This window comes from Planococcus citri, chromosome 1, assembly GCF_950023065.1.
Source record: "Planococcus citri chromosome 1, ihPlaCitr1.1, whole genome shotgun sequence".
NCBI classification, from domain to species: domain Eukaryota; kingdom Metazoa; phylum Arthropoda; class Insecta; order Hemiptera; family Pseudococcidae; genus Planococcus; species Planococcus citri.
The window spans coordinates 60,297,907-60,322,584 of NC_088677.1; the positions used below are offsets into that span (position 1 = coordinate 60,297,907).

The 24,678-nt window shown below is 33.8% G+C and overlaps 4 protein-coding genes across 9 annotated transcripts in view; 3 read left to right on the plus strand and 1 right to left on the minus strand.

Annotated features, from left to right (window-relative positions):
- Positions 1-12,971, plus strand: part of LOC135833138 (irregular chiasm C-roughest protein-like) — a 327,416-nt gene extending 314,445 nt beyond the window's left edge. For 5 of the 6 annotated variants that reach the window (XM_065346787.1, XM_065346786.1, XM_065346788.1 and 2 more), the window contains 10 exons: positions 1,469-1,701; positions 1,783-2,016; positions 3,385-3,420; positions 7,686-7,938; positions 8,115-8,239; positions 8,334-8,609; positions 8,786-8,927; positions 9,055-9,171; positions 11,236-11,495; positions 11,579-12,971. In XM_065346787.1, coding sequence (XP_065202859.1) covers positions 1,469-1,701; positions 1,783-2,016; positions 3,385-3,420; positions 7,686-7,938; positions 8,115-8,239; positions 8,334-8,609; positions 8,786-8,927; positions 9,055-9,171; positions 11,236-11,495; positions 11,579-11,953 — 2,051 coding nt within the window. In that variant the 3' untranslated portion in view covers positions 11,954-12,971. The remainder of the gene's footprint in view (positions 1-1,468; positions 1,702-1,782; positions 2,017-3,384; positions 3,421-7,685; positions 7,939-8,114; positions 8,240-8,333; positions 8,610-8,785; positions 8,928-9,054; positions 9,172-11,235; positions 11,496-11,578) is intronic. The other variant, XM_065346791.1, reaches the window with a different exon arrangement.
- A 571-nt stretch (positions 12,972-13,542) lies between these two features.
- LOC135833140 (ATPase family gene 2 protein homolog B-like) lies at positions 13,543-16,710 on the minus strand. The gene is made up of 10 exons (XM_065346792.1): positions 15,832-16,710; positions 15,575-15,761; positions 15,292-15,497; positions 15,033-15,220; positions 14,751-14,965; positions 14,478-14,678; positions 14,254-14,396; positions 14,002-14,174; positions 13,839-13,929; positions 13,543-13,756 (listed from the first exon to the last, which is right to left on the minus strand). The coding sequence occupies exons 1-10, from the start codon at positions 16,534-16,536 to the stop codon at positions 13,607-13,609; spliced, it is 2,259 nt and encodes a 752-aa protein (XP_065202864.1). The 5' UTR covers positions 16,537-16,710; the 3' UTR covers positions 13,543-13,606.
- A 2,281-nt stretch (positions 16,711-18,991) lies between these two features.
- Positions 18,992-22,648, plus strand: Noc1 (Nucleolar complex protein 1). Its single transcript, XM_065346800.1, has 13 exons — positions 18,992-19,207; positions 19,285-19,473; positions 19,553-19,833; positions 19,905-20,050; positions 20,128-20,263; positions 20,339-20,538; positions 20,622-20,769; positions 20,844-21,062; positions 21,133-21,400; positions 21,483-21,735; positions 21,812-22,115; positions 22,214-22,331; positions 22,407-22,648. The coding sequence occupies exons 1-13, from the start codon at positions 19,084-19,086 to the stop codon at positions 22,493-22,495; spliced, it is 2,475 nt and encodes an 824-aa protein (XP_065202872.1). The 5' UTR covers positions 18,992-19,083; the 3' UTR covers positions 22,496-22,648.
- A 273-nt stretch (positions 22,649-22,921) lies between these two features.
- LOC135833144 (venom serine carboxypeptidase-like) lies at positions 22,922-24,665 on the plus strand. The gene has a single exon (XM_065346801.1). The coding sequence runs from the start codon at positions 23,101-23,103 to the stop codon at positions 24,430-24,432; it is 1,332 nt and encodes a 443-aa protein (XP_065202873.1). The 5' UTR covers positions 22,922-23,100; the 3' UTR covers positions 24,433-24,665.
- Positions 24,666-24,678: the final 13 nt, after the last annotated feature.

The window sequence follows — 24,678 nt, forward strand, 5'->3', positions numbered from 1 at the left end:
AACTTTCATTGAACTTCAGACCAAATTGAAAGTATTCCGTTTTTTCAATCATTTTTTAGGTGTTTTTTTTAATGAAATTCATGGCATGCAACATAGAAATTGTACTTCAATGTTGAAAATAATATTTGCTTCGATCGGAAATTCATCACTCAAACTTGATAAAATACCAAACAACATTTTTTTCAATTTTTGACTTCAATGTTTGGTATTATGGGAATGTTTTCTGCTCCAAGTTTTTAATCATTTTTGGAATTTAAAATAAGTCGAAAATGGAATCTCGACTCCAAAATAACGTTCCTTTCGATACAATAAAGCTCACCGGAATCTTGGGAACTTCCAAAATTTTGTAATTTTTTCACTGTTCGTGACTCAAGCTCTTGATGTTGGTTCTTAATTTAATGTTTATTCTCCACTTAAGTACAAGGAAACCTCTCATGGTATCTGCTTTAAATTTGAACGGGATTGCAATTTTTGGAAGGTACCTACACGATCTGAAGCTTCAATAACCAAAACTTCAGTCACCCGAATTAATTTTTTGATTTTTAAAAATTCAAAATTGACTATTTTTGGCGATTTAGGTGACCTTTGAACTCATTTTTTTATCATTTCCGGTCATTCTGTAGCCTCCAGCGCAGTTATCAATTGTTCCAGAATTTCAAGATTTCTCCAAAAGGCGTTAGAAATAATTTGGGCAGTTAAAAATCGAGTTGTGACTTATTATTGAGCTGTTTAAAGGGTTTATCTACATTTGAGCCAATTTCCAGGTAGACTCCTGAATTTTCAGAAAATTCGTCAAAAATCTAAAAATGAATTTTGGTTGCTAAAATTTTGGCTATGGGGTTTCATAACGTGCTATTTTCAATAATCGTCGTCCTGTTTGAAACGGAGGCGAACACCTCGACTCGAGAGATTTCCTTGTTGTACTCATTTTAGCCAATCCTAGTCCATATTTCTAATGAAATTCACTGGAAGAGGGTAATTTAAACCACATTTTATGATTTTTTTCCTCATTTTTCAAACGTCAAAGTTTTCTACTTTACAAATTATAAAACTGTTTTCCTTCAAAAAATAAGATTAACGAGAGATGGAGGGAGCCATCCTTCACTTCCATCCTCCAATTCTCGTATTTTATGGGAAAAGGAGCATGTATGTATATGGATTGCACGAAGAGGTCAAGTTTTTCTCATTGAACACAATAGTCGGCCAGTGGTTTCTAAAATTAGCGAAAAGAAGGGGAGTGTCATTAATATACGTTCGTGAGATCATCAAAATTTGATTTTCAGACAATTGTTCTGACTTTGAGGAAAACTGTACCCTCATTTATTTAAATTTTTAGAATACCTATTCATACTAGATTTCTTTGCTTTAAAATCGTGAACTATAATTTAGGTTTAAGTGTCCATCATCTGCCAATATAGATGGAACGAGATTTTCAATTTTATTACAATAACTTTTATTTCCCGAACAGGTGACTTCAGTCTGGCCATCGAACCGGTAACATTAGACGACGACGCAAGATACCAATGCCAAGTCTCACCAGGGCCAAACGGAGAGCCTGGAATACGATCACGATTCGCCCGACTGACGATCCTCGTCCCTCCGGAAAAACCTCGCATCATACAAGGCAGTTCCTTAGAGACGACCGAGGATAGCGAAATAAAACTCGAATGCGTTTCACATGGTGGAAAACCAGCAGCTGAGGTAAGATTTCAACATCTGTAGCCTATTTATGCTCAAATATTTTGGAAATTCTAATCTTGTATTTTTTTTTACATTGTTCAGATCACTTGGATAGACGGTTTGGGTAACGTGGTTACGAAAAAATCGCCTTCAGTCGATATCCATTATTACGTCGAACAGATACCAGAAAGCAGACTATTCGTGGCAAAGTCAATTTTAACTCTAAGGCCAAAGAAAGAGCACCACAACACAACTTTCGTCTGCCAAGCTCAAAATGCTGCCGATCGAACATACCAAAGCACGAAAATCCTTCTTCTGGTGAAATATGCTCCTAAGGTGAATAATATTTAGATATACGTTTTTAGTCGGTACTACTTTAAGCCAACTTATATATGGTCAAAAGTGACCTATATAATAGAAAAAAACCTCAAGAAACGAAGAGTTACCTTGTGCGGAAGGGATTTCATTGTGAGCTTTAGTATATGAAAGACAAGAGGGGAAATTTAATTAACTTTCGCCTTGAAAGCAGCTTGAAAAAAACCATAGAGCTGAGCCCCAACGGGTTAATCTGTCTGCACAAAGATAGTTTTATAATTTAACCAAGTTGAGGATACAGCGCGGTGCTGAGAGTTTGGTTAAATTACGCGGTATTTTCTTTGGCGCGTATGTATTCGTACATATTTTCAGGAGTAGGAAAGCACATGGGTATAGTGTGTGCATAAATGAAAATGAAAAGCTGGAGGAGGAGGAGGCGGGAGAGAGGAAGTTCATTGCGAATTAATTCGTTATTTCCAGTATGGTAAAGTTGAACTAGCCTTATATGCAAGCAATCGAACAGCGTGGTCTAGCAATTTACATATTTTTTGCTCTCGTTCGTAGTACGAGTAGATAGAACACAGAACACACCTAACCTATGCATATTTGCGAAAGCTTATTTTATATGGCACGAATTTATTCAAAGTTATAATATATTATATGTACCTACTGGCGCGTATATTCGACGTCGAAAAGCTCCAATTTCGATAACTGTTGCTACTACAGCTGCCCACGTATGAGTATGGTATGTTCCCAATTTTATAATTTAGAGAGACAGAGGTAGATATCTGTGTACTTCATTTCCTAAATGATTTTAATTTCGATATCGTGCTCGTTGTATAAGTGGTAACCGCAATAGCAGCAGCAGAAATGCTTGGTCAAATTTTTGGATTGATTTTATACGTTTGAAGGTAATGTTTCCTGTGTGTGGGATGAAATATCGACAGTACCTAGTGGTTACTTGAGCTGTAAAATTTTCATCGGAAATTACGCATTTTTGAGATTAATGGATGAAAGGCAAAGGTGTAAGAGCAATCGTTCGAAAATTTGAAAAATTACAGTGAAGACACTTCCTTATCTTCTTAGCGAATTGCAACGAATCAATTTTCAAAATTTGATCTAAATATTTTTCATTGGATGTTCAAAAAACTTCATCATAGCCCGGTTCAAAATGAAGTCTGAATTTTCATTTTCACTTGGAAAAAAGTATGTCGAGAAACCAAATAATGTTCCATTAGGTATAGGTATAGGTACCTGTCTTACTCCAGAATAATTACGATAATATGCTTTAAAAACACTACACCATTCTCAGGTCTTTCAGTAATTTTCAAAAATTTTGTGTGAGCAATTTTTAATTATTTTTTTCATTTTTTGTGATGTTTTCTGCAGGATGATGAGAACAATTCGAATGATTTTTTCATAAAGGTAGAAGTTTATATTTCGATTGATATGTTTTCAGCTTTTGAAATTGATTTTTTTTTCTCAAAAATTAACGTTTGAGACTTGACTAACATACTTAAACATTACCTAGCTTTCTCAACACTTTAGCTTAATACGTATTCTGTTCAGTAATTAGTAATTTTTAATATAAAAATTAAAATTACAAGTTTTGATTATTTTTCAATTAATAAAAAATAATAATTCGAGGCGTTTTTGCTCTTTTAATCTCTTAGAGTCTTGTTCAGCGATAGAGCTTAAAAGGGTCTACGTAGGCAGCTTCCATACCCTACCCTCCCTCCCCATCAGCATTCCTTCAAAGTTTGCAAATTTTGAGAAATGCCTACACGTTTCGAGATATTATACGTACAACGATAACAAAGAAATTTCGTAGATGAACATTTTGAATTTGAAAATTGTAATCTGTCTTTCCAAGATTCTCATTTGAATCGTTAATTTCCTTGAATTTTCCAGCTCAGCACCAAACTAAAAATGTTGGGACAAAATATTTTTGAGGGGAGGGGGAGAGAGGATGGAGGAGGGATTGTTTTCTGCTTCAATTATTTTACTTTGACCAAAATTCAGTCGAACTTTTAAGAATTTCAAAGGTGGCAAAATTGTCTCACATCAAAAATAAGGTTGTTTGAATTATTTCACTAGTTAGGTAATGAATTTTTGAACGCTTTATTTGCCCAATTTTCGTTCATGCTGGTTTATTTTTTTTTCAAAATTAAAATTATTGAAAAGCTATTACTTATTCGAACCCGAAAAATGGGAGTTGAGAAAGTCATTTTTACGCATTCAAAATACCTACCTACCTCTTGGGTACTATAGATAAATTTTCGAAAGCTCGAGAAAAATAAACTTGGGAAAATTTCATGCAAAACGTTACTTACCTAGCATACCTACCTACTCGAATTCAGTCTATTTTTTAAAAAGTTGTAAACTCAAGAAATTCTAAAAATGCACTTCACATTTTTTTGTGGTAGGTAGTAGGTACTAGGTACCTCTCAAGAATTTTTTGATGAGTAGGTAAGTTGAAAATTTTGGGATTTTTGTACCCTTTTTTTTTTTTTTTTTTTTTGATTTTACATGCTGAAGGATCTTAGCAGAAAATGATTGAGTCTGAATAGATCAGATCAGATCTGGGCATTCCCTCGATCCAATTTGAATTTGATCTGACTGTATCTAGAGTTTTGATCGGATTAGATCTGTTCAGAACTGATCAGATCCCATCATTTTCCCCTTGGAGGCCATCTTGATAAATAATGACGAGGTCCTACAACTATCTACTTACATATTAAATTGACTAACTGCTTGCATTAGAGGTTTAAAAATTATGTATTCAAATTCAGGGGCGGATGGGCCATAAGGGGAACCGGGAAAAATCCCGGTAAAAATTGGATTTCGGCGCCAATTTTGACGCTGATTTCGACTTGAATTCGGCGCCTCAGCAGCGCTGAAAGTGTAGCTCTGATAGAAGAAAAACATTATTTTTTACTTCTCGAAACATACATTTTCTAAAGCTTTTGCCCTCGCTTCGCTCGGGCTTGTTTTATTTTCTTTTTCAAAGTCAAGATGAAAATTAAAAAAAAAAATTTGAGTTTTGAAGCCGAAAAATAAACTTTTCATCCTCACATTAAAATATCATCGTTTTTATGCCTCTCCTCGAAATACGAATTTGCAAAAGCTTTCGCCCTCACTCGAGCTTGTTCTCTTTTCTTTTTCAAAATTAACTTCCTAAAAAAAATAATTCTAATTCTAAAATTTAAAAAACCAAAAAACAAACTCCTTGCATTTAAAAAACCTCGTTTTCAGGAATCTCAAAATGAGAATTTTCAAAAGCTTTCGCCCTCACTTCGCTCGGGCCAATTTGTTTATATTTCGAAAATGGGACCCAAGATTATATCTGCTACAAAATTTGCACGTTCAGTAACGAAAATAACATTGTTTACACCTCTCAAGTTTGGATTTTCCAAAATTTTCGCCCTCGCTCCGCTCTGGCAAAATGTTCACAGTTTCATACCTATCCTTATATATTAAAAGATGTTTGAAGGAAAACCTTGATAGAGTCCGCCAGCCTTTTCTACTGAACCGATTTCAACAAATTTTTTTTTAAAACGTTCCTTTTGACGTGTAGATATGTCATCAAGAAAAAAAAATCGAAAATTTTGAAATTAAGGGCCGAAAAAATTGAAAAAACACGTTTTCTATTGTGTTTAAACAATAGAATTTCGAGTAGAAACCTTGATAGAGTTCGCCAGCCTTTTCTATCGAACCGATTTCGACAATTTTTTTTTTCAAACGTTCCTTTCGACGTGTAGATATGTCATCAAGAAAAAAAAATCGGAATTTTTCAAATTAAGGGTCGAAAAAATTGAAAAAACACTTTCTCTATTGTGTAGAAATGCATGTATTACAATGCACACCGACAACAATACACTCTGACAACAATACACTCAGAACGTTGCTATGTGGGCGTGTTTACAGCGTAGGGGTGTTGAGGAGGGAATAATGTTGTTGTGTTGCGAGTTACATTCATTGCTATAGTATTTTATTTTTTTAAAACTGGAATATTGTGGTGTCTGTTAAAATAATAAGGAGAGGAGGTTCTACACTTGAGATCATTTTTGGGTTAGGATTCTATTTCAACACACAAATTTAAATGTTTAGTGGAACATTGTTTGTAAAAAAGTTAATGTGAAGATGGAGAAGGGTTCAGTACAGTGTAGCCAGAATTTTCTCAAAGAGAGGGCAAAACCAGATTTTTGGGTATGAAAAATCGAAATTAGAGGTAATGTAATGGAAACCCTTCGTAATGTATGATAATTTGTATGGACATGAAGGTGCAATTACTGCTCAAGTGAATTGAGAGCGAAAATTTGTTGAAAAAAATGGGTCGAAAAACGAAAAAACGGTTCATTATTGCGTGCATTTTTTTTCTAATTTTCACTCTCGGGGGGGGGTGGCTCAAGTCACGTCCCTTCCTTAGCTAAGCTACCACTGGTAAGCTTTCTATACTTGGGATACAAATTTGACTATCCTACTTCAGATTTTCATTTAATAGAATTGAATTACTCCAGCATACTCACTACCTACTCATTTTATGCCATCATTTTACAAGAATTTCAAACATTTTTTTTACCCAATTTTACATATGTAGAATTTCAGAAAATTTACTCCTAAAAAATGATGATAATTATCAAGTCAGTAAGTATACCGGAGTAATTCAACACCTCAAGGTATAAATCTGAAGTGAATAGATGTAAGTTTTTTGAGAAAAAAAAATGTCCTTAATTCATTGTATAGAAATTGATAAAAATATTGTTCAAACTTGAATTTTTTAAACATTGTACTTTAGAACCAGAGTAGAATTTGCTATTGACACATTTCAACTGATTTGCATTTAGGAGCAGGGGCATGAGTTGAGTTGTCAAAAAAGCGAGCCCCGAAGGGGCGAGAGGCCTGAGCGAAGCGAGGTCCAGGGCGAGCAGCACGAGCGAAGCGAGTGCGCGAGCTGGGGGTCGAGGTCGCGGAGCGACCTAGGGGGCGAAGCCCCCTAGTTTTATTCAACTTATTTGAATTTTTCAAAATTTTGTTTATCCTTTTACAAATACATACTTAGGTTGACTTAATTGAGCATATAAATTCTAATTCAATTCAATAAATAAAATCTAATACTTACACCCATTTCAATTTTGCCAAAATCAAATTGTTCAAATCTTAAAAAGAATCAGCAACTTTTTGAGTTTTTCCCCCCTCAAAATGACAACATTGGATAAAATAGATATTCAAGGTAAAAAAAAAATCAAAAAAAAGAGCACATGATTTTATTGCTTCGTCACAATCAACCCCCCCCCCACCCTCCAATCATCAGCTCAAAAAAACTTGCGTCGCATCAGTACCGGCGCCAAATCCCGATAACTTTGAAGTGCCCCATCCGCCCCTGTTCAAATTGGATTCTGAGAGAAATAATTGAAACGAAAACAAGCCGATTATATGTACCAATATTCAAAGAAGGGATGAAGGGGGAAAAGAGAGGAAAGATGATCAGCACGTCAGCCATCTGCATGTGAATATTGAGTTTCGGTGTGAGCTGATGGTTGAGAAGTGAAATTGTGGAAAATGTAAATTTTTCTCCAAAGTACATTTTCATAATCACCTATTTTACTTATACTTACTTACCCACCCTCCCTACCTACCAACATACTCACCAGAATTGAATTCTAACCTCATTTCGTATCATTTTTCAGGTTACCGTAAACATCGTGCCTGATAATCACATGCTGATCGAAGGAACCGATGCTAAATTGATCTGCGAAGCAGACGCTAATCCTCCGGACGTAACGTATCGCTGGTACATGAACCAACGTCCGGTATTCCCGGAAAATCCGGTCGAATTTGTGTTAACCAATATCAGCAGAAAACATCACGACATGATAGTTAAATGCGAAGCTAGAAATCTAGTCGGTAAAAGCGAAGATTCGCAAACATTAGATGTGACATGTAAGTAGTGATGGAATTGTGTTTAATCTGCCTATAGTGTAGGCCTACTCGTACCTATACTATAGGTATAGTTAGTTTAACTGTAATCGGATTTCCGAATATTGCGGATTGACCGTCGACGAGCGAAGAGTTTTCATTAACAATGAAGTATATATTGTATAATGGTGGTTTTTCAGATGGACCTCGATTCCGACAAAAACCGCGATCTGTGCAAGCTGACCCGGGCACTGCTGTGAATTTGGTTTGCGACGTTGATGGAAATCCACCACCGGATATTACGTGGATACATGCGAGAGACAAGGTATCGTAATGATTTTTGATCAAATGGTATAGAGTTAGGAAACCACATATTGATTTGTTTTTTAAAACCATGGTTTTCGTTTTTATTCTCACAGGTGGTAGGTAAATCATCCAATTTAACCATCGTTGCTAGTAGAGAGACCACTGGAAGGTATTACTGTCGAGCTCATGTACCCGGATTTCCCGATATTGGAGCGGAAGCTTATGTGAAAATGAATTCTAAACCATTGATCAAAAAAGATGGTATACAGTACAGTATGCTCGGAGATACTGTGAGGTTAGAATGTTCTGCCTATTCTGTGCCGATGCCTGAAAGGACCACTTGGTCTTTTAATGGGCAAGAAATTGGACCAAATCATCAAGATTATGCTGTAAGTTGGCCATTTCCTTCACTTCCTATTTGATAGTATAAATATACTCGAATCTATTAACTTATTACTTTATTAGCTAGGTACGATTGTTCAAGTCGAAAAAATTATTTATTAGGTTGTCGATTTGTTTCCTACTTATTATATTAGCCCAATAATAATTGTGATTTTTTTCTTAGGTGTTGGAAGATCCGTTACCAGAAGGTGTCAAAAGCACCTTGATTATAAAAGAAGCTCGACTAGAACATTATGGCACGTACAATTGTTCCGTTACCAATCAGTATGGTACAGATGTGGCTGATATTACCTTAAAATTACAAAGTACGTACCTATCTAGATATGGTTACATTTGAATCAATATTTCATCGTTTGAATATGAAACAAGTTTTCATTTACCCATTTGTAATCTTTATTTATGGTACTAATCCATATTTGATTCATCTTGCAGAGAGTTTTCCATTGACTGCAGTATTAACAGCAGCTTTAGGAGGAGGAGTTCTACTCATAACCTTGATTATGATCATTATTACGTGTCAAAGAAAAGATAAGAAGAAGACTATTCCAGGTAAAATATTTGTATTTTCATTTTCATTTTCATTTCATTTCTGTGTATAAATGAACCGACGAGAAAAAGGTATCTACATAAAACACTTTTGAAGTTTTGAAACACAATAAATAATTATTCATTAGATCAAATGAAAAGTGAAAAACGAATGAAAAATGGTTTCTAAATCATCTTGCTTGGATATGCAATTACTCAACGGGGCCCCTTCTGGTCACCAAAATTGAATTATTTTGATATTTTTTTCAATGTTTTTTAAAACGTAAAAATATATTTTTAAAAAATGTTAAATGTCTTTGAAAAAAAAAAAAAACAAAAAAAAAACAGTCATTTTGAGCACTGTTGGCAAAGTTTGCAAAAATAGGAACTTCTTTCAGTTTTCATAACATTTATTTTTTACTTGTTTTTTGTGCTTGAAAACTTGATAGTTTTTTTGAGAAAAATTGAATTCCTCTAAAATTTTGCTTGGATTTATTTAATTTATTGTTTTTTCTTGAGGGTCGACTAATTAAATTATTTTATTAATAAAATAAAATATTGTTCGGCGCACACTCTTTTTTTTACAGTCAGATTAATCGAAAAAGAGAATTTTCTGAAAATAAAATACCAATCACAATCATATCAATGAAATTTTATGTTTAAAGCAGTCCTAAAACATTAAAAACATGATACATTTTAAAAATTTTGGGCAACAAAATTCCATCAAGCAGGTAAATCCATTTTCATGAGTTTTTTTTATTCAAAAATTTTGAAGAAAATCTAAAATGTTAAAAGTTGATTAAAATTTCATTGAATTAATTTTTATAAGATTTCTTTCAAAAAGTTTAATTTAAAATATTTTAGAAACCCTAAAATATTAAAATTTCAAGTTTTTCTGGGAGGAGGAGAGAAGGGTAACGGTAAATATTGGGAAAAAATCTTAAATTTTCACCATGTTTTCCCAGACTAATTTCTTAAAATTCGTTGCTTTTGACTGGTTTCGTCAAACTTGAGAAAAAAGAGAAAAATTTGCCCATCAAAGCGGGAAATTCAATTAGTTGAAAATTAATTAGAAATTGAGTAGGTAGGTACCTACCTATTTTAATCACCGAATAAAATCGTAAGATCGAACCTAGAAAAACCGATGAAAAATCTGAAGGTATAGAACCAGGTAAAATTTCGGTCGCTGAATTTCACTTTTCGATTTCTTGCATATTTTTCAACTTGAAATTTCAATAAAAAAGTTCAATTGTTCTCAAAAATATTTCACCAGAGAAAATTATGGATTTGAAGAAGCAGAAAAATAATTTTGATATTTTCCAAAAATAATAATAGAGCTCACAAAAAAAATTGATTCCTGTTTATAAGAAAATCTGAATTTCATTTAGGTCATTTTCATGAGATTTTTTCAAAAATAAAAATTCCAAAAATTTGCAGGAGGCTCCAAAATGATTCAAAATTGCCACCAAACAATTTGAGAAGTAAAAAATAGGATGTAAACCAAATTTCAACGATCAACACGGGTTTTATCTTTAATTTTTTTTCATTGGAAATTGGCCAAATGATTTTTTTAAATTCTCCAAAATCACAATTTTTTAAAACGTTGTTCGATGGTGTACCTACTACCTACTGTGAACGTGAACACTTTTTCAATTTTTTACTGAAAGGTTATAAAATTTGTCAAGTTTTCAGGACAAAAGAAAGTGAAAGAGGTTAAAAATACCTACCTATTCAATTATTTTGAAATTGACCCATCAAAATGAAAAATTTGCAAATAAAAATACAAAAATCAGTTACAAAAAACGTTACTTTTTGAGTTCTTTTTTTGTATTTTTATTTACAGTATCAAACACTGAAACTCCAAAAAATTTGCATTAGATTTTCAACGTTTATGTTAAGAAATTTCCTAGGTACTAAAATATTTAGGCCAGAAAACGTTTGGGTGTCGAAAAAATGTTTGAACTCAAAAAACTTGTCTAGGGTACTAATTTCAGTTTCGGTAACGAAAATTTTCTACGTGGTTCGCCATTCCATAATATGTAATTACTGATCTGACCTTACATATCACTTTCTTTGTCCCCAATACAGAAATGGAAGCAAATAATATAGAAAAACAATGCAAAGAATCAGACAAATCATCAAACATATCCGAGCTGAAATTAGAAATGCGAACAGGTTCATCAGCCAGTAACATAAATTGCGAATCAGACTACGGAGGTGGTCGCGATTCGGATAGCATTATTACCAGGGTAGCAGTCCCTCTAGCCGGTCCTGTACCCATTGATCAACGATACTCGGTGAATCGATATTCGTCCGGCGACTTCACCGATCCTGTCTTCCAAAATAAAGTACGTACAAAATCTATTTCTCATACAGCTATCTTTTCACGACTGACTGATTTTTAATCCGATTATTTTCATCAATCCTACAGGACGGACAAAATAATAACGGATTTGTGCCATATCTCGAGTATTCCAGAGACTACACGTCGCCTCTTTCGACGACCATTTCGAACGGCGTGTCGCCCACAGTCACGACGTCCAGTTTATCGACGACGTCGTTAGATTTAAGATACTCGGCTACGTACGGTAATCCGTACCTGCGAGTTAATCACAATAATCCGTTACCATCGCCTCCTCCAAATCCAGGCCAACCACCGCCACCTCCGCCTTACACTAATATTAAAAATGGTTCAGTTCCTCAGTTAGCATTAAAAATGCCAAATTCAAATTCTTCGCAATATATACTAGCCAATAAAACGCAACAAATAACAACAAAAAATACCACTCAAGCGACGCATGTATAACGTAAAGCTCAAATTAAATTTAAGTTTGTTTTTTTCTCTCTTTTTTCTGTTGTTACTTAGCTCTCTTTATGTGTTTTCCCCTTTTTCGTCGTTTTTTTTTGAATTCGAATTTTAGTAGTTTTCTCGATATTTTTTATATGTGATACTCATTTTTTTTTACTTATATTGTATTAATTTTAAAATCGTATTTTTTTTTTTTACTTTGTTACTATGTGTGTGTGTTTTTTTTTATTATTATTATCATTATTTCCTATTGTGAAATGTTAACATTTCCTCGATGGGAACGAAATTGTGTTAAATAAACGAAACCCTGCGAATTTTTAATAAATTATGCGCATGAATGTAAGTACCTAATTTTTTTATATTTTTCTTTCGAGTCGTCTACGATGATTTTGTGTTGTGACGTTTACCTAGCGTATCTTCTTGTTACCGTTTAAATAATGTTTATGTTTAATCAAAATAATCATTAGGTAAAAAAAATGGAACAGAAATTCAAGTATTTCTGAAATACTTATCAAATTGAAATTGAAATTTTTTTATAAAATAGAAAAGAAATCAATTCGAATTTCGAATAATCCAAAAATAAAGAGCTCCTGCAAATTTCAAAATTAAGTAGAAAATTTCGTAGTATGGAGGTCTTGCAAACTCCAAGATTGGTCTGAAACTTTGCTTGTTCATTTTTTTTTTCAAAACAAATTTCACTTCGATTTGATTTTCTTTTCGTATTTGTTCTTCTTGATTTTTTTTTGTTCCTTTGTATAGAAAGTATACTACTTTGTGATTTAAGTTCTTCAAACCTAAGTTCTACTTAATTGAATGCAATAAATCATGATGTACTTATAAGAATTAATTGTTCAACTTTCAATGTATAACTGTATGATATGTATCTATGTAATTGTATTTCTATTGTGAATTTTTTTTAATGAATTTTATTGTTGTGCATTTGTTTTTATTTTTTTCTTTGTGAATATGGATGTATATTTTGAGTTATTAAACGATATTAATGTTTTTTGAATAATTTGTTGACATTATTTTCTGGACTAAAAAGTGATTTACGAATAACGAAACCGATTCCATAATACCACATGTAGATGGATGTTTGCAAAGAAATTGTAATAAAAATTACGCATATTTAGGCATTTTATAAGAGCATTTTTCGCATTTAAAAATTTTTTTTCACGTTTTCAGGAAATATTTAGTTAAATTTCAAATTTTTTACCTACTGTCCTTATTTGGCTAATTTTTCATTTTTTCCCGCATAAAATCTTCTAAAGAAAATCAGGTTAAAAACAAAATCAAATTTTTAAAAAAAATGTATACTTAATATAATAAAACACTTTGGTTGGAATTTTCAACATTACTTTACAAAATTTTTAGAACCGTTTGGAAGATTATCTTTCCTGTGAAACCATACTCATATCGTTAGGGAATATTCTTGCGTTTTAGAGCATTTTTGGTCTTTCTTAGGAGATATTCTCACGTCTTGTGGCATTTTTAAGGGAGTTTTTGAGCGCATAATTAGGGATTTTTGGAGAAAGAAAATTTGAGCCCTGATATTAATATTGATCTATTTAAAATACGCGGAAACATCGTTTTGAAAATTGTAATTGACTTCTAAGGTAACAGACGGTATACCTCTTTACTTTGAAAAGTTCATAAGCCTATCATTTGATTCATCATATCTTGATATTTTAATCCTTCGTTTTTTAGACTTGGTTGGATGCAATGTAATGACGCAATCATATGCTCTTGCTTCACATTATTTGTAGCCATACCTTCTTGAAACAGAGCAGCTAAACCAGCCTATAAAAAATGTATAATAGATAATTATCATTTTTTACATACCTATGTATTCGAGCATGAAGAGAGAAAAGTGTGACCTTACTTCACGAATTAAATTTGCCAAGTCAGCTCCACTGAAATTCTCAGTATTTTTAGCTATTTCCAGCAATTCGACGCATGGTGCTAAAGGCATCCTATGAAATAGAAAAAAAATTAAGTATCGAAAGAACGATCATACAAAAATCGAACTCGGAAATAATTCTTACTTCCATTGTCGGGTGATGGTTTGCAAAATATCTAATCTTTCGTTCACATCTGGGGCACCAACGTACAATAATTTATCAAAACGACCCGGCCTGAGTATAGCAGAATCCAGCTTATCTGGTCTATTTGTAGCAGCTATGACAATTACCGTATTTTTACTTCCTTCGTGCTCCGGCTAGAGAAAGAAGAAATACCCTCATAAATAAAAATACTTACGTTTATATCATCAATACATATAATATGAAACCACATACCTTTTCAGATCTGGCATCAGTCATTTTGTGAACAGAAAACGAATTCAGTTTACTACCAACTCCATCCATCTCGATTAAAAATGTTGAAAGAATTTTCTCCTGGACATTTTTCGAAGAAACGTTTCGGTTCCCAACCAAAGCATCTGTTTAAAAATTATTTTCGTATTAGGTAAAAAAAAAAAAAAAAATACCCATAAAATCAATTAAATGCTGCTACAACGAACCAATTTCATCGATGAAAACAATACAAGGACTATTGATTCGAGCTTTATGAAATAACTCCATGACATTTCTTTCAGCTTCGCCAACATAAGGTGAGTATAATTCAGCAGCAGACACGGATAAAAAATTGGTATTCGTAGCATTCGCAATTGCACATGTTAAACTAGTCTTAGCACAACCAGGTGGTCCATAGAGTAAAATTCCTAATTTGAACACAAATAAGTTATCAATTTTGCCACACAAATCTAATTCAATTCAGTTATTTTACAAATCACCTTTTGGCACCGGTATTCCTAATCGATTGAATGACTTTCTATGCTGCAAAGGCCATTCGACAAACGACTGAAGGTTAATTTTAACATTGAACAGTCCACCTAAATCGGTAAGTTTGATATCTGCAGATCGTACAATTCCTAATCCCGAACGAAGAGAAGCTGGACGATGTTTAGCGATACAACTTTGAAATAATTCGAGTAATTCGGCTTCCTTCCTGCAAGTATACAATTCTTATTTGTCTGGAAATAGTTTCCTATCGAGATATAACTTCACCAACCCACTTATATAAATCTTTATTCTTGATGTACGTTCTGTGCACTTCTCGAACCAACATAGCTAAATCAGCTCCAACATAACCGGGCGTCCACAGAGCAATTTTCTGACAAACTGAAGGTCGTATCTTTGATTTCTTACAAAGTAATTGTAAAATTTCCAGTCTTTCTTTTTCAGTAGGCGTTCCAATATAAATCTAAAACACATCGAACATTAAAATAAACTCAAAAATTCACGTAGCAAACGAAAAATATGTAATTTTAATACCTCGATTTCCAAACGACCTGCTCGTCTTGACGCAGGATCCAATGCATGGACATTATTCGTAGTAGCAATTACCAAAACACCCGAATTACAACTGATTTCTTCTAATAAATCGTACAATTGATGAGAAATTCTTTTCAAATGCGACGCTGAGGATTTCTTTACACCGCAAATGTTTTCAATTTGATCCAATAAAACGATACAAACATCTGTAATCGAGTATCAGTATCTTATATAAATATCCTGATTATAGAAACGTAACAACTTCGAGAGAAAATATTACTACCATTGTTTTCTTCTTGAGATCTATTGATTGCTTCGTTGAATAAAGATTTCAAAATATGTTCAGATTTTCCAGGTTCTGCAGAAACTATGCTGGAACCTTCGACGATAACTAATCCACATTTTTTCAGGGCGGCGAAGTACTTGACTAGAGACGTTTTGCCACATCCTGAAGGTCCTATTATTAATACCTGAAATTAAAATAATTTTTTAGTACTTGTACGTCATGTTACAAATATTTTCAATAATATTACAACCTACTTTTTGTATGATTTTGGCATCAGTATCGATATTTGGTCGAAGTTTTCTGTCAAGTTGTGCAGAATATAATGAAGTTAAAAAATTCAATTGAGATGACAAGCCAGCGACAGTAAACGAATTAGGATCGATACACATTTGCTTAAATTTATCAATACTTATGATTTGTTTTATAGTTATGTTCGTAGAAGGAATTATTTTTGAGACACCTTTTCTACTACCGGTATCGTGGATTAAAATATAAATAATTTCAGTATGAATTCCAATATTCTGTACGAATACAAGACACGAATTGACAACAGTATAAAATGACAAAATTGAATTTACAGATGAACATAAATCTGCACTAGATTTATATTTTAGAACAGTAGTACTATCTTTAAATATCACAGAAACGTCGACATTTTTTGCCTCTACGATTGAATCATATATTCGAATATCATCGCTGTTTATGCTAGAATTCGTTATCTTGGAAGAAATCGCCTGCCATAAGTTTGCGAGTGTCTTATACTGTATGACATGGTTGTCTAAAATACAACATTTTTGAGGTATATCTCCTTTAGGTATAATTGTACAAATAGATCGTACATCTTTAGCTACAGGTATACTTGCGTATTTAAATGCATTCTTAATAAAATTATATCCGGTTTTTGCTTTCTGAATTGAAAATATATCTGTGTTATTGTTGATGATGAGATCCAAAGACATTTCTATCACATCGTCCGCAATACTGTTGGAAAATGATGTCTAGAATTATGAAGAAACGAGTTCGGAACTAACTGAACACCATCACTGTAATTTAATTGAAACTGTATACGGGTTTGCTCAGAAAATAATCCCGATTATTGCAAAATTACAAGAAAAATATGATAAAAAATTTGCACGTGCATTTGCGTATTTTGACATCGCACGCAGGATGTGACACTCCGTTCATTTAGAGTGGAAATTCCGATTCTTTTTCGCTCGTATTTATTATCATCAGTTTTCTGGACTTGAAAAATTTTTTCCATTGACGAAATGATGATTGCGATTACGACTTACGAGTTACGACACCAGTCAATCATTAAAAAAAAAATAAATATGTACATGGAATAATTAATCATTTTCAATTCTGAACTATGCAGAAGTGGTTTATTGTATATTATTAGACATTGAGGATTGAGGAAGTAAATAATTCCATGTTTTGTTTTGTTGCTTTGCTTTTTGCTTATTAAATATCGCCGATGAACTCTGTTCCAGTGCTACATAATGCATAATGCATACCATAATAATTATGTATTCTCATCTGATTTTTCAATTGTTAACCAGCAATCATTGATTTACACAATATTAATTACATTTTGCTCGTAAAATGGTTCCAAATTCAGATATTCTATTTCTATTCATATGCAAACGCGAAATAATACAGCCATTTTACGAGCAAAATATAAAATAATAAATGTTTAATGAATTATTACATTGTTAGCGATGTGTGATCAACTGATTATAGAACAAACGTGATTTCGATTTGAATGGGTTGATTGTTGCAAACGCAAAGAGCAAAGATGTTTTCACATTATTTTTATATTGTACTTAGTTCTCGAACTTGATGAATGAATGTTCAATGACAACATGAAGGAAATGTGAGTTAAATGAGAATAAATAGACGTGAATAATAAATACATAATTAATAATTTAATTATTTAATTCGGCATCGCCGTTCGTCGTATTTAATATTCTGTGTTGATACTAAGATTTTTCGAAGTCCAGCAAAGCAACAGAACTACAGAAAGTAGATAAGGCGAATCGGTCCTCTGAACGACGCATCTGATTGGTCGAGTGTCACATCCTGCGTGCGATGTCAAAATACGCCGTGCATTTCGGAATGCCGACTGTACGGAAAACTCGCGTACGTGTGTACGTGCGCGTATACATACGCGCGCATGGGGGGGTAGTTTTCGACACGGTTCTGCAACATGTAAATCATTGAAAAACGCAATCCGGCAAGCTAGCTCGGTAGCTGTATGGCGTAGTGAATGGATCGCCGTGCCGGGAGTCTGGGTTCGACTCCCACCTAGGTCACAAATTTTTTCAAAATTTTTTTTCGCGATTTTTATTTTTACGAGTTAAATTTTTACAGAAAATTGAATTTAATTATTTTTTTTTGCTTTTGAATTATGATTATGAATAATGAATTTTTATGCAAACTAATAATTATTAAAAATGATTTAATTTTTTTTTCAATTTTTTACAAAATTTCAATTGAATGAACTTGAAGATACTGTCGATCTGTACGCGCGGGGATATGCCGACGAGCGGTACGCGCGGGCATATCCCCGCGCGTACCGCTCGGCGGCATATCCCCGCGCGTACCGCTCGGCGGCATATCCCCGCGCGTACCGCTCGGCGGCATTTCCCCACGCATTCCGTATACAAATTTATCATTTTCAAAAAAAAAAAAAAAAAAAATTTGAAATCATCGAAAAAGTGGCACTTGTACGTCGACCGTATATAATGGACGAATAATTCAACGGTGAAAAAATGACAAAATGTGACGGCTAGATTTTGGATGCAGAATCCTGGAAACGTTCTGCTCATGCGCCAAACATGACGCTTACGGTGCTGGTGGAGAGAGAGACGGTTTACTGGTTGAACATGGGCTGAACCAGGGAACCGTCTCTCTCTCCACCAGCACCGCAAGCATCATGTTTGGCGCATGTGCAGAACGTTTCCAGGATTCTGCATCCAAAATGTGGCCGTCATTTCCTGCGATTTGAATTATTCGTCCATTATATACGGTCGACGCACTTGTATAGCTTTTCACGAAAAATTTTCCGTACAGTCGGCAATCTTGTGCACTTTCGTTTTGTTTTCAATTCTTATCATCACTCGAAAAATACCGAATTTACCCGAAACTGTTCAATGGCAAACCTGATAATTGATTCTAAAATTTTAGGAATCTTTCATTTTTTCGATTTTTCGCTTCAAAATTCAAAATGTATGAATTTTATTCATTTTTTGTAATAATAGAATATGCAGAATTTTTATTTTCAGAATAATTTTCTAATTTTATTTTATTTTATAAAATAAAACAAAATCGACATTTTAGAAAAATTCACTGTACGGGCAATTTCAAGCACAAACAAATGGCAGCACTGCTCAGATCAAAAACATTTTTTTATCAGCATGCTTTTCATTTTCAACACGCTGTTCGTAATTTGTGGCAGATTTTATGAATTTTTATGTTAATAAATATATTAACAATAATTTATAGTCATGAAAAACACGCTTTTGGAGCATTTAAAGCTCCCAAAAGTGCCCTGTGACCCTGATGTGGTAGAAAGCTTACGACAAGAAGCTGAACTTGTGCTGGAAGAAGAAACCCAAAAGTACAAATCATGTAAGTTGCGATCAATTATTACTTTTCATTATGACTGTAAAATGGATAATCACGTGTACTATTTGTTTTATCGACAGTTTTACTAGAAAGTAAAAAATCGGAGACGAAATGGATGATAACGATGGCGAAAAGTGGTACGTCTTCCGACAAAGTAGCAGCTCTTGCCCTGATGGTGCAAGAATCACCGGTCTTCAATCTGTCATCTTTATCATCGCTTGTCAACATGGCGAAAGTTTCGAAAAAACATCAGTTCAATGTCGTGTTAGGTAACTTAACCAATCCCATTTCATAACAGTGTTTTCAGTCACACATTTGAATCTAATTTTGGTTATTTTTTTTGCTCAGAAACCCTTACAGAATTATTCGTTAGCGAACTCCTGCATCCTTCGAAGAAACTTCGTAAATTTTCCAAACAACCTTTAGCCCATTTAGCTGAAATTTGCCCTGATAATGCCACTAGACGTGAGAAATTATGTAATTGGTTGTACGAAGATAAACTGAAGACCTTGTACGAACAATATATCAAGTTATTGAACGATGCTACGCATGATTCTGTGCAAGCTAATCGAGAAAAAGCTGTCGGTGCTATGTTGAAATTATTACAATGTAACAGAGAACAAGAAAACGTACGTTTTATTGCATATGTTTCGTGATTGTTCTTTGCATAGTATTAAAGTGAAATTTATTCTTCTCGTAGGTGTTAATATCAAATTTGATCAATAAATTTGGCGATCCCGTTCACAAAGTTGCCAGTCGAGTGGTGTACGGATTGGAAAAAGTTATTTCCAATTATCCTAAGAAGAAACCAGATATTTTAGATGAAGTTGAAAGAATGTTGTTCAGGTACGTAGAGTTAATCTTTAGTTAGTTAATAATTCTTGTTCGTTGGAAATTTTGACGTAAATTGATTCTAATTACAGACCTCATATTTCAAAACGAGCCCAATACTATGGTGTATGTTTCCTGTCGCAATTCAAATTATCAGGAACAGATAAGGAACTCAGTAGACGATTGATTATATTGTATTTTTCGTTTTTCAAAGCTTGTGTGAAAACAGTAAGTTAGAATTACTAATAGTAAACTGATTCTGCTCACTAACCGTACCTGAGTAACGAATTATATGATTCTTAGGGTGATATCGATTCAAGGCTAATGGGAGCCTTACTAGTAGGAGTAAATCGAGCATACCCTTATGCTTCTCGAGGTAAATCAAACGAGCCAATTATTCCTGATGAACATGTTGACACGATGTATAAAGTAGTTCACTTAGCTCCATTCAAAATCGGATTACAAGCCCTAGCTTTACTCCTGCAAATATCTAATACCGATAGGTTTGTCATTTGAAACGATTACTTTAATTTTAAACAACTGGGATCAGTTTTGCATAATTTAATATGTATTGTGAAAATTATAGATTTTATAATGCTCTGTACAAGAAGCTTTTCGATAAAGAGCTCATTCAGACGTCTCACCAGGCCATTTGGTTAAACTTGATGATGAAAGCTATCCGTAAAGACACCAATAATAATCGTCGAAAATCTTTTGTAAAAAGAATTCTTCAAGTACGTCTTTATTTTTATGTAAACTATTAAGTTCATTAGAAATCTGTAACTAATTTTTTTCCATTATGCTTTAGGTTTGTTTGTATTTTCCGGTACCTTTAATATGTGGTATTTTAGTCATCGTATCCCAGCTTGTAAAAAATATTGAAGACGTCCGAGGTAATTTCAAGTTTCTTAACGAACAAGAAGAATTAGAATTGAAAGAGGAATCCCAAGAAGATGATATTTTATCGAACCTGAAAAGATTCGATGACGATGATGAGGACGAAAGATACGACGATGTTAAAACCGAGGTGAATTTCAATATATTTTCGAACTCCGTTCAAAATTACCAAATTCACCGAACCAATTCTGTTTTTGTAGGAAGAATTGGCCGAAGAAGCAGCAAATCCTACTCCTAAATCTCCAGCTCAACCATCAGTTCCTTCTTCATGGTATCATCGTACCATTTCAGCACCAAAAATCGAAACTCCTGTAGTGGAGAAAAAATACCAAGATCCCGTAGCTTACGATCCACTTCACCGGAATCCAGCCTATGCTGGTGGAGAGAAAGCAGTATTCGTAGAATTATACGCTTTATCTCAACATTTCCACCCCACCGTGTCATTATTCGCCAAAAAAGTTATAAAAGGTGGGATATCGGAAAATTTGACCAGCTTCACCTGTAAAAATACCCATACAAAAATGATTAATTAAATATTTTCGTGTTCTAGGAGAAAGAATCAATTATACTGGCGATCCCCTGAAAGATTTCACACTAGTACACTTTTTGGAACGATTCTCTTACAAGAATCCGAAGAAGTCTAAATTCGATCGAGGTGAAGAAAAAGAGGAACTCTTCAGAGCAGTCGGATCACAGCGCAAACATTACAATCCAACTGGAATGAAAGCTCTATCAGTTAAAAGTGACGAATACCTAAATCAAACCGAATCTGCAATACCAGTTGATGAACTTTTCTTATACAAGTAATTCTAAACGACTACTGCGTTGATTAATTTTTTTTTGAAATGTAATTCATTGATTTTAATATCGTTTATTCAGGTATCTCAAAGACCAACGCGCTAAAAAAGCCGAAGAAAGCAGTTCGAGCGAAGACGAACTTGAATTAGATAGTGATGAAAAAGAAAACGACGACTTTTCCAGCGAAGAAGATGAAGATAGCGATAAAGAACCAGAACATTACAATGAAGAATACGAAGAATCCGAACAAGGATCGATATCGGATTTCGAAAAAGATGAGAATGATGTCGAAGATGATGACGATGAAGATATTGATCTTGGCTTGGATGAAGATGCCGATGACGATGATAACGAGTTGGATCTCGCTTCTGCGTTGAAAAAGAGAGTAAGAATTTCCATTTGATCAACACTATCCTTCATTTTTCATGTTCTGAAAAGTGAAAATTTTCATGTTTCATTTTTTTTTTTTTTTACAAATTCCAGATCACCAGAGATTTTGGCAGTATGGCTGTTCCTGCTGAACAATTTTCCGAAATGTTAGAAGAAGCTGGAAAAGCTAAATCTGGAGGATCGCACGATATATTCAATCGAGATAATGCTAGTGTGTATTTTTCTGTAAAATAATCGTAAATCCTGTTCGTTCAATTTCACTGATTGTGTTTAAAAATAATTTCAGGTGAAAAACAATTGAAATGGGAATCTAAAAGAATGAATAAAAGGATGCCCAAACAAAAAGGCAATTTCAGAAAACGAAGAAGAAACTAGATCGTTCCGGAATGAACAACGAACGAAGAAGATTCGAGTTTTATCTGAAATTTCGTTCTATGCGAACTTCGTTGCTATTTATTGTAACTAGTTTTTTTTTTCAAATTGACCCGTTCCAATTTTTAATAAATTTAAATTTTGTTTCAATAAGAATTCTTCGTTTAGTTTTCATTTTAACGTATCAGACTGAACAGCCTGCTTTTCATTTGAAGTTGTGAAACAAATTCAACTAGGCTTTTAGAATTAAACTTTCATTCTTTGAAATTTAGGCGGAATCATCTGAATTGTGACACATTTATTTTTTTTTTTCTACTCAAGGATATTTAAAATTACAAAATCTTTGAAATACCTAAGTAGAAGTGGGTTCAATTTACTTACCTCGTGTGTGATTGAAAATGGCAGTATGTAAACAGTAATGCAAGTTTTATTCCGTATCTCTGAAGTTGAATGATAAATATTTAAAATTTACGATTTTTATCTTCACTGCTTGTATTACTCGTGCGCTGAATTACTGTAATCAAATGCAGTGGCCATGGTTTTTCAACCAGCCAGGTCGTAATTAGTGATTTATGTTTTGAGTTAATCGTCGCGAATTCATTAGTGAAATGTACCAGTTATTTGTGATAATTGTATTGATCACTTTCGTAGATAATTCTTCATCGGAACCAGAACCATCGAAAAAATGCTGTGATCCGTTAATCCTAACCCCATTAATACGTAAAGGACAGATCGCCTTAGCCAGAGAAAAATCCTACGTTACTCCTCTGCTTCCTAACATCTACAGCCACTCTGGATATTTGACGGTAAACGAAACAACGAATTCGAATTTATTTTTCTGGTTTTTTAAACAGCCAAGCTCAGAATGGTTATCGCGTCCTGTCATACTTTGGTTGCAAGGAGGTCCAGGCGTAGGCTCCCTTTTTGGTCTTTTCACTGAAAATGGTCCTTTTCGAGTTAAACAAGGCAAATTAGTGAAAAACAAGTATCCGTGGACCGATTATTACAACGTATTGTATATCGACAATCCAATTGGCACCGGATTCAGTTTCACCGATGGTTATTACGTTACAACTCAACTCGAAGTTGGTCAACATTTATTCGACGCTTTAACTCAGTTTTTCAAAATGTTTCCCGAACTTCGCAAAAATAAATTCTTCATATCGGGAGAATCGTATGCTGGCAAATATCTCCCAGCTTTAGGCTACGAAATATATAAAAGAAATCCAAAAACGCCGTTTCCCATCAACTTGAAAGGTATTTTTATCGGAAACGGATGGAGTGATCCAGAGAACATGCTGGAATACGCCGAACATCTCCATAGACTCGGTTTAATAGACCGCAGACAGAAGTTGATTATGCAGAAGTACGAAGAAGATGCGAGAATATTGATTCGAAATGCTCAATGGGAGGAATCGCTCCACTCTATCGCTAAAGTTCGACATTACATCAGTCAATATACTAATTTTACAACGCTGTATGATTACATTCAAGAGAAATCCGACACAAATGGTTCTCATTTCAAATTTATAAACACCGATGAATTTAGAAAAACTATCCACGCTGCAGAAATAGAGTACGAATTTGTTTCTGTGGAAGTTTTTCTTCGCCTGGAAGATGATATAACTCAAAGTATGAAGTCACGGATTGAAGAATTATTGGAAATATATCCCATAATGTTCTTCAACGGTCAGTTGGATATTATTGTGGCACATTATTTGACCTCGAATTTCATCAATCAATTGCATTGGAGTGGAGCTGATGAATATGCTGAAGCGAAAAGAAACATGTGGTATGTTAATGGTCATTTAGCTGGGTATTATAAGACTTTTGGTAACTTGAAGGTAGCTTTAATTCGTAATGCTGGGCATATGGTTCCTGTAAAACATCCTTTGTTCTTATTGGATTTGCTGGGTAAATTTGTCAACGGTGAAATTTGATTTTCATAATTCCACATGGAAAGAGTAATAATTGCAGGTAGGTATCCTATCTACTTACTCAGATAGAAGTACCTATTTATTTTCTGAGAGGAAAGTGTGAATCGCTCTCCCTAGATTTTTCAGGGTTATAGATATCAAGAAAATAAGCTATGTTAGGTACGGATTCCAAGTTTATATTTTTGTTGCCTATCATTTTACAGAAGTTCTAAATAAATTTAATCATATTTTTTGTACTTTTTGTACCAG

Bases quoted from the DNA above. Each gene is read 5' to 3' on its own strand.
- LOC135833140 (XM_065346792.1), bottom strand. From the start codon at position 16,536: ATGTCTTTGGATCTCATCATCAACAATAACACAGATATATTTTCAATT. The intron at 15,762-15,831 runs GTAGGTTGTAAT...TTTTAATTTCAG, and splicing joins ATGCCAAAATCATACAAAAA to GTATTAATAATAGGACCTTC. The intron at 14,966-15,032 runs GTGGGTTGGTGA...GTATACTTGCAG, and splicing joins AAGAATAAAGATTTATATAA to GAAGGAAGCCGAATTACTCG.
- Noc1 (XM_065346800.1), top strand. From the start codon at position 19,084: ATGAAAAACACGCTTTTGGAGCATTTAAAGCTCCCAAAAGTGCCCTGT. The intron at 19,474-19,552 runs GTAACTTAACCA...TTTTTTGCTCAG, and splicing joins TCAGTTCAATGTCGTGTTAG to AAACCCTTACAGAATTATTC. The intron at 20,770-20,843 runs GTACGTCTTTAT...ATTATGCTTTAG, and splicing joins TTGTAAAAAGAATTCTTCAA to GTTTGTTTGTATTTTCCGGT.
- LOC135833144 (XM_065346801.1), top strand. From the start codon at position 23,101: ATGTACCAGTTATTTGTGATAATTGTATTGATCACTTTCGTAGATAAT.